The sequence below is a fragment of the Kryptolebias marmoratus genome, linkage group LG3 (genome assembly GCF_001649575.2).
Source record: "Kryptolebias marmoratus isolate JLee-2015 linkage group LG3, ASM164957v2, whole genome shotgun sequence".
Classification (NCBI taxonomy): domain Eukaryota; kingdom Metazoa; phylum Chordata; class Actinopteri; order Cyprinodontiformes; family Rivulidae; genus Kryptolebias; species Kryptolebias marmoratus.
The window spans coordinates 23,234,895-23,247,448 of NC_051432.1; the positions used below are offsets into that span (position 1 = coordinate 23,234,895).

A 12,554-nucleotide genomic window follows, 5' to 3' on the forward strand; every position below is an offset into this window, starting at 1 on the left:
GGCGGAGGGGGGAGCTAAAGGACCTAAATCTCTTGACACAAGCCTTGGGAACTCTCAGAGCGCATATCAAACACACCTCCTGCTCTCTGTGGACAGATATAGCCGATTGAACAAGTCATATTTTTACAGACACTCACATTAGGCTTTATTGGCCGCGCGCGCTGCGCTGCGCCGCGTCGCCAGGCGCGCGCCCTGGGGGACATTTGGTGACATTTCTTGTTGACGCCTCCTCTCAGTGTCAGGAGGACACACGCCCCGCTAAGGAGGGGAATTGGGTGTTACGTAGGTGGAACAGCTTTCTAATCTCTGATCTCGTGGATTATACAGATGGCCGGGATTTAGCGCCTGTCCGTGGCTTTTTACACACACCCGGCACGGTTTTTGCGCGCTCCTGATTGCGTCCAGTTCTCATCATGGATTAATCACTCTTTAGTTTTGTTCTTCTCTATACCATCTGCCCCATCGGAGTTTGTTGGATTATTAAGGGATTCCCATGATGCTGAATGATGCTGATCTTGTTGTCCTCGGAGCGAGCGGACGCGCGTTGGATTAAAAACCCGCGACTTTCCAAAACTCAGTTTACTGGACCGAGTCGACCTGTTGGTTCATCTGACCCACTTTGACTTGTTTTCTGTTCGTCTTCGTCGAGATGGAGGTGGTCCTGCGACCCCGGCTCTGTTTTCTGGTGAGGACAGAGCGCGGATATGGCTTCCACCTGCACGGGGAGAAGAATAAAGGCGGACAGTTCATCCGGAAGGTGGATCCCGGCTCCTCGGCTGACCTGGCCGGACTCAGGCCGGGAGACCGGCTGGTGGAGGTGAACGGGGAGAATGTGGAGAAAGAAACTCACCATCAGGTGAGTGATGCTGCGCTAAATGACATTTTTTTAGAAGAAATAAAGAAAATAAAGACGGAGCATGTAAGGAACAATGAGCTGAATACCTGTTGGGCAACTTTTCCTCTCTCCTGAGGAGGAGGGCGGCCCTAAGTGGGTCAGTGTGCGTGAAGGGAATCACTGTTTGTCTTTGTTAGAACACAAAAGTGTATTACATGAGCCAGCTGGCTGCTCACTGTGACTCATTTGTCCTCTCTGTAGGTGGTGAACCGAATCTGCGAGGTGTCCCACCGCACCAGGCTGCTGGTGGTGGACAGAGAGACAGATGAGTACCTCCGCAGCCGGGGCCTGGCCTGCACCGAGGAGCTGGCCGTGGAGATGGGGACCCTGTCCCCGCGCCCCTCTCCCATGTCCACACCCTGCGCCTCTCCCTTACCCAGACTCAACTCCCCCCTGAACTTCAAATTCAACCTCAGACAAGTGTTAGATTACCCTGCTGCAGAGTCCCCCACTCAGGACAGAGAGGACAGGTCCTCAGTGGCGTCCAGCTCAGCAGCAGACACAGAGGTAAGAGGCAAGACATGAGACAAGACATGAGACAAGATCCGAGCAGGGAGGCTTGTTGGTTTCTGCTGCAGACTGTCTTCTAACACTGGAAGTGTGTGACTCTGTAAACACAACCAGGCTGTAATCTGGACTTGGCTGGCCTGCAGCTTGGATCCAGTCCCACAGCAGAGCTTTTAGAAGACAAAACATACCAACAACAACAACTTTAAGCTGCGCTGAGAAAACTGGTGATTAAAAGCCACCAAAGTCAGAGTCAGAAACTTAAATCTGTTGTAACAGTTCTTATCTGTATCTTCAAGTGACAATAACACGATTTGTGGGGTTTATAAAAGTGAAATCAAACAGCTGGTAGTTATATTCAGTTCTTCATCTTACACTGCAAGTGTTACTGCTTTAAAAATCAGATGAAATTACCTGAAACCCTGCTGTTACATCAGTCTGTCTGAGGTTCAACTATATCAAATTTAAAACTCCTTCTTCGTTCAAACATAAATAAAGTTGGTCTCACCTGAAGGAGACGAGATAAAACTCCACGAGATCCTTTCAGGTTAAGGAGATTAACCTCTTAAGGAGAGTGTGGGCCCCTGGGCTAGAGCTATTTTTGAGGCCATATCAACATGCTTTTAACGTATACAAAAGATTATTCTAAGTTTGGGCTCAATAATTCATGATGAGTTAAAACTCCACAAGATCCTTTCAGGTTAAGGAGATTAAACTCTTAAGGAGAGTGTGGGCCCCTGGGCTAGAGCTATTTTTGAGGCCATATCAACATGCTTTTAACATATACAAAAGATTATTCTGAGTTTGGGCTCAATAATTCATGACTTCTTGTCACGCAGAGTAGAACTGATCTGAACTTTAATGTGAAATCTAGAGACTGAAGCTCGGAAAAACTGATGAAATTAACCCTCAAGTTATTTTATTTATTATTTTATTTACCTCCTGCTGCACAGATCACAAGTGGATCTGATCTTGTTTGTTTCAGGACACTTTAATAAACTTATAAAGAGTCACGGTAACACGAAAGAAAAGGTGAAGATGCAGAAAATCAGCGAGCCAAAGAAATATAAGGCTCTTTTTCCTGTTGGTTCAAAATTACACAGTTTTGTTTTAAAAACAAGTGAAACAAAGGCAGACCCGATTTTATGAATAATAAGTCTGTCTAATAGAATTTACATTAATGACCTCAAGATGAAAAACAGAGAAAATTTTAATAAAACAACAACGGATCGCTGAGCAATGTAAATATTTACAAACCAAAATTAAAGTCATTTTGTAAAACTTCTGTACTAACTTTTAAAAAAAACAACATTGAAGCAAGTTAAACAGAAACCCAACAAAAAAATCGACACTGTGTGGTGGGATTGCACCTCAGAGGAAATAAGTCAAATAAGTCGTTTAGAAAACATCGAATCATGAAAAACAATCTAACATAAAATCCTCAGGGCTCTGGGGGACTGCAACGTTCAGCACTTTGCAAAATCCAAACAAAACTCATCACAGAGAGTTCGAAAGTTCAAGTTCTCAGCTTGATATGAAGGCTTTGTAATAAATTAGGACTTCTGTAAAAAAAGACATAAAAGTATTTTGTGCTAAAACTAGAAGAATCTGCGACACCGTCCCTCCTTCTGACAGCTGTGTTCATTTAGATGCTGCAGAAGCTGAATGTTTGTGTTCATCGCTCATCAAACTTTTACTCTCCTTTACTGTGTTGTTGGAACAACATCTGAGTGTCTTTTGGAACAAAGCAGAAACAGGAAGAGTTGGACTTTAACCAGGCAATGTTGCCAGATTAAACTCAATAACAGAATCACATTTTCCAGCTGGGGATCACTGGACGGCCATGATCTTTCAGCCAGATTAAAACACTTTGACAAATATATATATATTTAAAAAAAAACATCATTTTGAATGCTGTAAAAAGGTCTTCACAATGCACTTTGAAATTCCTAAAATTTAGTGATGCTTTTCCTAAAACGCCCTGCAGACGTTGGCGCGAAGCCTGAATGTCAGTCGGGTTGTCCGAGTCTGAGAAGCGGCTGTCGCAGACTGAGCTCGGTGTTTGGACTCTAAACACAGCCGGGTGAAGCAGGGTGTGCAACGCTGGCAGCTCACGTCAAACCGTCACCTGTGAGCTGAACACAGAGTAAATACAGGCTGCTCCTCTGCTGGTCACACGGGCCAGCCTTTTGGGAAAAAGAAAGTGTTTGGACGTGAAAAAAAAAAGAACAGCTTTAAGGAGCAGCTTTTGTGAAATCATGTTCATATCACAGTTAACGGTGCTTCTGGACGCGTGAATGCTGATTCAGCTTCACACCTTTATTTTCCTCTTTTTATTCTTCCCAACAATTTTTGCATTTTGTTTCGTTCAGTTCATTCAGGAGATAGGTGCCATCGCTTTTGGGTTTTGTGACTTTTATACTTTTAAAAAAGATTAGACTTTTTATTCCCCCCCCATAAAAATACATTAAGATCATTTAATTTCCTTCAAAAACATTAAATCTGCTTCACTGTCCCGCCTCTGTTCTTGTCTAATGCTACAGTACATTTAGGTTTTAGCTACCATTTGACTATTTTAGCTTTTTGCTACTTTTAGCTACTGTTCTGCAAACTTTAGCATCTACATAGCATTATGCTACTTATAGCCAGCCTTTTACTACTTTCGCTTTTAGCTTGCCTTTTTTTTTTTTGCTTTTAGCTACACCTTTGCTACTTTTAGCTACCGTTCTGCAACCATTAGCATCTAACTATCATTCTTCTACTTTTACCTTCTAGCTCACATTTTGACAGTTTTAGCTAGCCTTTTACTACCTGTGCTGCTTTTGCTTTTAACTAGCCTTTTGCTACTTTTAGTTTCAGCTTCTTCGGCAGTCATTCAGCTCATTCTGTATTTGAACAGAAAAAGCCTTTTTCTGCAGTTAAAAGCTTAATAAATCATCATTTTACAGTCGGAGCGAAAACGTTTTGCAGGAGTTACTTGACAGATATTACAGATAATAATTATGACGAAATTCAAGCTAAGAAGCGCAGATTATTATTTCAAACATGTCGTTATCACCCAGCAGACGGTTTCTCACACGCAGCCTCTCCACATCATCTTGTGACTGACATTCACCTCACCTCACTGAATATGTAAATATAGACAAAGCATCATTGTTGCACAGTGTTATGAGGGCAGCAGGTGCCCTCATACAGCAGAGGAATGTACCCACACACACACACACACACACATCTCACTGAGAGAGACAGGTTCTGTCATGATGATCTGTCAGCAATTTCTTTTTCGAGACTTTGCTGAAATTCACACAGAGTTGTGAAAATCGAACTGCATCATCTGCTTCACCCTGCACGTTAGCTTTAACTGGGTTTCACGTTGGCCCTGAATGTTTTACACTCTTCCAACTGTTGCTAAATATTGCATTTATAACCTGTAACGCAATACTTTGCAGCTAGTTTGGGCTGAAAGCCAGCGTGGATACAGACGTGATCGTCAAGCCTCTAAATCAGTGTTAAACTCAGCGACACAAGGAGACAAAATTCAAAACTTGATCCGAGCCAAGGGCCAATCTCGTTCAATATTTATTAGAAACATACATAAATTAACCTTGGTTTTAAATGTAATATTCCGACTTATTCATATAGAAATACTAATTACCTTTTCCCACTCACATATTGTATAGGATGAAGAACAAACCTTGTTTTAATAAACGATGAAAAATGGATCAAACATAAAAAGAGACATTAGTATTCATTTCTTATGCCTAACTCTCAATCAGCAGCTTTTAAATGAACTCACAATTCATTAAAACAGCTAAAAAAAAAACTAGAACATACAGCTACTAACATTTAAATTTAAAACATGAAGGAAATACAGAAAAGGACGCCGCACGTTAAAGCAGACCTGCTGTGACTCTGATACACATTAACTCAAATCAGACACCCGGCGCCTTTTCATGGCTGCAGGTTTATCAACAAGAGTTCAATCGGTCCCGTTTCATGTGGTTTGTTGCTTTTTTTGTTGTTAAAATAAAGGTTACTGAGAAATTAAATCTGAATTTTAGTGAAGACTTCACACACATAACAAGGGGCCACAACTAATAAAGTTTAAATGTTATCCTGGGGGGCCGGATAAAATGTTAACAATGTTCACATTAACTTTAAAAGGGATTGTTAGACGCATATTTCTCCTTAACAGTTTCCAAAAGGTAGAAACAATGGTGACAAATTAAAAACTTGATAATATATTTAATAAATGGTAAATTCAAAAAAAAAAAAAAGTTTTTAGTGGATGACTGAGAATCTGCACCAGCATATTTAATAAATGGGTTCTTATTTATTTTTGTTTACTTCAAAACAGCGAAAGAGACCGTCACCAATCTCTGTGACTTTTATATTTTGAGTCCAAAGTTTAAAAGCTCTGCTTTAGAGACATTTTTGGATCTGAGGCGTCGATGCTTTGCTAAGATTATTTTTTTAAGTCATTGGCAGAAAGACGGATGTGAGAAAAGACAAATTAAAGAATCAATAAGACTCATGTGCCGACCATGGATGTGAGTGAGGATGCAGAAAGAGACAAAAAAGCTGGGGGTTTTTTTTCATGAAATTACTCTCAGAAACCAGAGCCCCTGTGGAGTCATTGATGAGCCTGAACACATATATTCAATCATTTATTTTAGGGATAAATGGGAGACAAAATGGCCGACCTGATGGCATCAAACTGACTCTGTAATGCTGAACAGAAAAACAGAAAAAAGCTCAGAATAGAAAACCAAACGGGCCGAGACACAAGGATGAAATGACAAGGATCTGCAAGCAGGTCCCGTATCTGCAGAGGGAGATGATGACTGAAGGGATGCAGGTGATGATGATGATGATGATGATGATGATGATGATGCAGTTTGCTCCTCAGGTGTTCGGGTACACCCGAGGAGCAAACTGCATCATCCTTATCATCAAAACAGAGAATCAGGAAGAAAACCAGCTTTTACATCACAGTCACTTCTGCATTACATCCTGCAGAAACACAGACTTATGATGCTCCTGCTGGAAGCGCTACAGCTAGCTGCTACTGCTGCTATGTGTGCTTTAAAATAACCACAGAGTCATATGTTAACAATGTTATGTGAAATGAACTGCAGGGTGAAGGTTTATAAAGCAGCGCTCACAGATTGGACCATTCAATTTTTGAGTCTCGGCTCCTCTCAGACTAGCCGTTAGCTTGTCAGTTTCAAGGAGCGATCTGCAGCAGGTAAGATACTAATCGTTTATAAGTTTTCCACAAAATCCCACTTCGGAGGATCTGAATTATTGATCCATTTTAGCTACAACTAAAACAATCGTCATCGTCACAAAACGTGGGAATATTCTGCTGGTGAGAAAGAAAGAAAAAAAGCTAAGATCTGCTTTCAGGTCAGCGAAGCGCGCAGCTTCAACGTGTCCCGTTAATTTAGCGACGTAAAGTTCAGTTCGGCTCAGACACAGTGAGAACCTCACAGAACGTCTGTCAGACAGACCCCAGATCAGCTTAAAGTCAACAAGCAGCATGTCTACCTGCAGGACGGGGTCTGCTGCTCAGCGCCGACGCGTGACGCTCTCACACAGACGTCCTGGCCGGCGGACGGGTCGTGCAGTTTGTCAGCTCAGACGAATCCACTTAGAGGATCCAGCTGATCTCTGTGAGGCTAAAACACACAGCCGAACAAGGACGGCAAAGGCAGCTGAAGAAATGGAAAAAAAAAAATAATAAACTAGAAAGCTTGAATGCTGAGCGAACAATGACTTTGCTGACATGTGCCAAAGAAGCTTAAACTGAGTTATTCAACCTAAAAGAAGCAGAGAATTAGCTAAAGGCTAAAAGAAGCCAAATGCTAACCAAAACCTAAATGGAGCAAAATGCTCGCTAAGAGTAGTTAAAGGGTAGCTAGATACTAAAAGTAGCAATGGTCTGGCTAAAAGCTAAAACTAATTGCATGTAAGATAAAGGCTACAAGCTAAAATGAGCTAAAGGCTAAGCTAAAAGTAGTAAAGTAGAAAAAGCTCATTAAAAATTAAAAGTAGCTAAATGTTTGCTAAAAGTAAAAAAATGGGATTTTTAAAAGCTGATAGCAAAAGGCTAGCTAAGTAGCAGAATGTTAGCTAAAAGCTAAAAGGAGCATAAGACAAATAGATCTACGCTGAAGCAGATTTTAAAGAGAATAATGTTTTTGAATGAACTGAACAGATTTTAATGTATCACTATAGAGAAAATATTAGTAAAAAAAATAAAGTTAAATATTGTAAAAAGTATAAAAGTTACAAAAGTCCTGGCACCCGTCTCCTGAATGAGCTGAACGTTTTGATGTATGAAAGGCTGAAACAGCACAAAATATGCAAATAAAAAAACAGGAAAACAGTCATCTGTATTCAGACAATACAGAAAGAAATGCGCAAAATATGACATTATTACGTTACATTAAATGACCGGACGTCAATAATGAAAAATGTTTGTTTTAATTCACAGGGGCTTTGAAAACACAATAAGAACAACAGAAGTTTGTTGTGCTGGAATATTAGATCCAGTGGTATTGTGATGAAACTATTGTTCTGAAAACTGATCTGTCATATTGAATTATTGCCCAGCCCCAACCTACGCAATCCAACACAACGGCCCTGTAAGAAAATCTGTGTCTGTGAAAGCCGTTCTCTTATCTTTCTCCTTCTTTGTTCTGAATTTGTAACTTTTCAGGCCATAATTAGGTTTCCCCCTTGATGCAGACAGGACAACACTGCGGATTAGCTGTGGAGGCCATCTTGAATTTGGTTAAACTGCTGTTCGTGTTTATGATGTAAAATCTCACGTCCACTGTCGTCTCGTCTCCAGCTGCGCGTCGAGCCTTCACCAGAGCCGGCAGACGAGCTCCTTCCTCGCCTGTGCCACCTGCTGAAGGAGGAGCACGGCTACGGCTTCAACCTGCAGAGCGATAAGAAGAGGGGCGGGCAGATCGTGCGCGCCGTCGACCCCGACTCTCCGGCCGAGAGGGCCGGTGTCCGGTCTGGAGACAGAATAGTGGAGGTATGACTAAAATACACTCACGATTCACTGTGGAAAGGAACTAAAGCTTCATTATGACTCAGGAGTTCACGTTGAGTGGAGGTTTAATGGGAGATGAGCCAGTTAGTCAAACTCTGGTTGAATGTGTAAACGAGGATCAGGTTTGATTCATAAAAAGACAGGAAGGGATCATATTGAATGGCCGTTTAGAGGGAAAATGCTGTTTTCAGAAAAGAAAAGCCATTTTATCTGCATAATGGGATAGTTAGAAAGTTAAAAGCAACAGAAAACACACTAAAAGTAGCAAAAAGCTAGTTAGAAGTAGCAAAAAGTTAACTAAAAGTAGCAGAAGGCTAGCTGAAACTTAAAGTAGCAAAAGGCTAGATAAAGTCTAAAAATAATAAATGACTAACTAAAAGCTAAAAGTAACCAAAGGCAAGCTAAAAATAGCTAAAGGTTACCATAAAGTAATAAAGGTTAGTGAGAAAGCTAAAAGCAGCAAAAGTAGGTGCTCTGTTAATGTGGGGAGGCAGGAAGGGAATTCATGCAAATGGGTTTCCTCTCACATTACAAACGATAGCTGGATTTATTTCAGCAGTCTGAACTGTTCAGCACCTCCTCCGGCCTCCCGTAATGTTCCTTTTCTTTATTTTTTATTTTTTTGTTTCCCTTCCCTGTTTCGCAGGTAAACGGGGTGAACACAAGGGGTCTGAGGCACTCCGAGGTGGTGGCGCTCATCAAATCCGAGGGGGAGGAAGTCCGCCTTCTGGTGGTGGACCAGGAGACAGACGAACTCTTCCACGGACTGGGAATTACACCAACCAGTTCACATATCAAAGGTCAAAGAGCACGCCTGCTCCGCCTCACAGATCTGTTCACGCTCCAGAGGCGATGCCTGATTCTGTTTCTGTTTCTTTCCTCGCAGAGGTCTACGTGGATGTAAGACCTGCAGGAAGCGCCCACCCCACCCCGTCCCCGACCATCGGGCTTCCTGCTACAGACGCATCCATCATAAACGTTTCTGTCACGGACGCCGCCATCACAAACCTGTCCCCAAAGTCCAGGCCCAATGGGAGCACAGCGTCCCACTCCTCCAGAAGCTCCACCACCCAGTCGGAGATCAGCAGCTCAGATATGAGCTTCCAGGTGAGGGAAAACACTCAGCCGAGAGCCGGGTGGCTGCTGAACTCTGCCGAAGAAGCTGAAACTGAGACCTTAAAGCTGAAAGAAGCACTAGCCCGCAGCTAAAAAGAAAAGCTAACTAGAACCTATAAATAGCAAAACAGGGTCCAAAAGTTAAAAGTAGCAAGAGGCTAGCTAAAGGTAGCAAAAGAATAGCTAAAAGTAAAAAACGGCTACTTAGAAAGTTCAAGTAGCAAAAGACAAGCTAAGCTAGCTGAAACCTAAAGTTACAAAAGGCTAGATACAAGCTAAAAGTAACAAGTGGCTAACCAAAAGCTAAAAGTAGCCAAAGGCAAGCTAAGAGGAGCTAACGGTTACCTAAAAGTAACAAAACGTTAGTCAGAAAGGTAAAAGTAGAAAAAGACAAGCTAAAACCTCAAAGTAACAAATAGCCAACTAAAAGCTACAAGTAGCAAAAGCTAGCTAAAAGCTACTAATTATACTGAAGCACATTTCAAAGAAAAACATATTTTTAAAAAACTTTCATGTATTTCTGTGGAAAATATTTGTAAGTGAAGTTAAATGTTTTAAAAAAAGTATAAAATCAAGAGTCATAGCTCTCATCTCCTGACTGAGCGGAAGGTTTTGCTACACGAACAGCCTAAACAGCACAAAGGATGCACAGAAAAACACCAAGAAAACAAAGACAGGAAGTCTTCATCCCGTCTGTTTGTGTCACAGATTCCTGATGACGATGACCGCCGTATTTCAGACCCTTTCGTGGAAAGCGGCCTGCGTCTGAGTCCCACGGCTGCTGAGGCCAAACAGAAGATCGTCTCCAACCGCAAAAAGAAGAGAGCGCCCCCTATGGACTGGTGCAGGAAACAAGAGGTCTTCAGCAACTTCTGACCCAAGAAGGTGGTAAAAAAAAAAAGAAAAAGAGGTTCAAGAATTCCATTTTAAATAAAATCAGGAACAACAACTGAAGGATCCTTCACTGAGTTATACTAAACGTTGGTCTTGAGGAGACATGGACAATAAAAGAGGACATTTTTTAAAACAACACGCTGTCAGATCATCAGATCAGAGACACTCTGAAAGGAAAACAAAGATCTGCACGTCGTCTCGGCTCTGTGACAACAGAGGGTGGAAAAAACCATGAAGGTCCTGCAGGAAAGGTGGTAATTCAGGAGTTATTGTCATCTACAGACAACAACACCCCCACAAAAAGGATTATCGAAAGAGAAACACGCGTCATCATCACCTAAATGTAGTTGAACTGGAATAAATACCTCCTGTATTCCACACGCTGCTGACTTACTGTTTATAACAGTATCTAAATGTGCTGTAATGATTGGTTAGGCAATTTTCACCAGCTGCTATGAAAGGCGGGAGATAATGTAACTACCTGTATGTGTGTGTGTGTGTGTGTGTGAATGGGTTCGTTTGTCCGTCTGTTAGCAAAATATCTCATGAGCCACAGGACGGGTTTTACTGAAATTCTCAGAAGGTAAAGGTTAGATGCACAACCACTTTTTGAGTCAACACGTTTCAAGATGGCCGCCGCAGATGACCAACTTCAGCAAACACGAAAACAAGTCAGTCAGTTTTACAGATACTGAGCTAAAACTCGGTGTGGGCGTAGCTGAGAGTCATCCACAACTTGTACTTTCAGCTCTAACAGATCACAACGTTCACGTCTGCAGCTGGGATCAGTTTAGTGTTTGTGAAACATTAAATATGTTCTTATTTAGTGAGAGCGGCTGTGGACAGAGGCAATAAAAGCTCCAGAAGGAAGGAGTTTTATTTGTTTTTTTATTTTCTTTCTTGCCATGTTTCAGTTTTTGCTCATTCTAGCTTCAGTAGATTATCAGTGGTAATTTATCAACATAAAAAAAATCATAATCAAGCTGCATCTCTGTTAGCTTCTGTGCTCTCCATGTCCCTGATTTTTGTCTGATTTGAGTTATTTTTTGCAAAAAAAAACCCTTTTCTGTTATAAACTAGTTTGTCGAAGAATTATTTTCAAGCAGGTCCTGAGATAATCATCTGTGTATTTACTTTGTTTTTGTTTTCAAATTAGATACTATGTCACTTTAAATGTACATACAGAATCTATGTTATAAAATAAACAATGCCTGATCGTCTTGTTGGTCCTTTAATATGTTTCAGAGAGATTTCTTTGATGTGGAGGGATTTAAAGACAAATGACAACAACAACAACAAAAACCATCTTGTTACTTTAAAGCAGTGGGACTTCAACCTTATAATAATGTGCATTTTTTTTTATATATTCAGTCAAATGTAACTACAGTTACAGTTAATGGTGAGCAAAATTTAACGCAACACAAAAAAATCCCGACAGCGAGTCACGTTTTTACAGCTCACACATGATTTTCCCTCCTGCATCCCAACATTCCTGCCAACATCAGCAAAATGTCTCATTTACCAACCAATACCCGACACAGAATTACTACTTAGGGTATGGAATACGCACCTGGTACTACAAGGACTGGGCTGTATTATGAAGTGACTTACTACCCTCTGCTGGATAAGTACAAACAACCTACTGTACCTGGTATGTACCAGGTACATACCAAGCATAGTGATTACAGAGTACTTACTGTATCTAGTACATACCCAGCATGTACCTGGTATGTACCTGGTACTTAGGCTATCGGTTGCCTGCCTGGTGTCTACGTGGACAGGGCTGTAATATGAAGTAACTTGTTATCTGAACTTATAGAGTACATATCTGGTATGAACTAGATATTTACTAAGAAAGTGCGGAGTACTTATCTGGTACATAACCCCGTTTTTACTGACTTTGTACCCAGCATGTACCCGGTACATACCCGGTACACATTTGGTACTTAGCTGGCATGTGCCCGGTACACACTTGGTACTTAGCTGGCATGTACCCGGTACACACTTGGTACTTAGCTGGCATGTACCCGGTACACACTTGGTACTTAGCTGGCATGTACCCGGTACACACTT

The 12,554-nt window shown here is 41.5% G+C and overlaps 1 protein-coding gene across 1 annotated transcript; it reads left to right on the forward strand.

Moving 5' to 3' along the window:
• Nucleotides 1–24: 24 nt before the first annotated feature.
• LOC119616570 (Na(+)/H(+) exchange regulatory cofactor NHE-RF2-like) lies at nt 25–11,700 on the forward strand. The gene is made up of 6 exons (XM_017417016.3): nt 25–856; nt 1,097–1,402; nt 8,262–8,453; nt 9,118–9,271; nt 9,358–9,578; nt 10,296–11,700. The coding sequence occupies exons 1-6, from the start codon at nt 650–652 to the stop codon at nt 10,461–10,463; spliced, it is 1,248 nt and encodes a 415-aa protein (XP_017272505.1). The 5' UTR covers nt 25–649; the 3' UTR covers nt 10,464–11,700.
• The last annotated feature ends 854 nt before the right edge of the window (nt 11,701–12,554 follow it).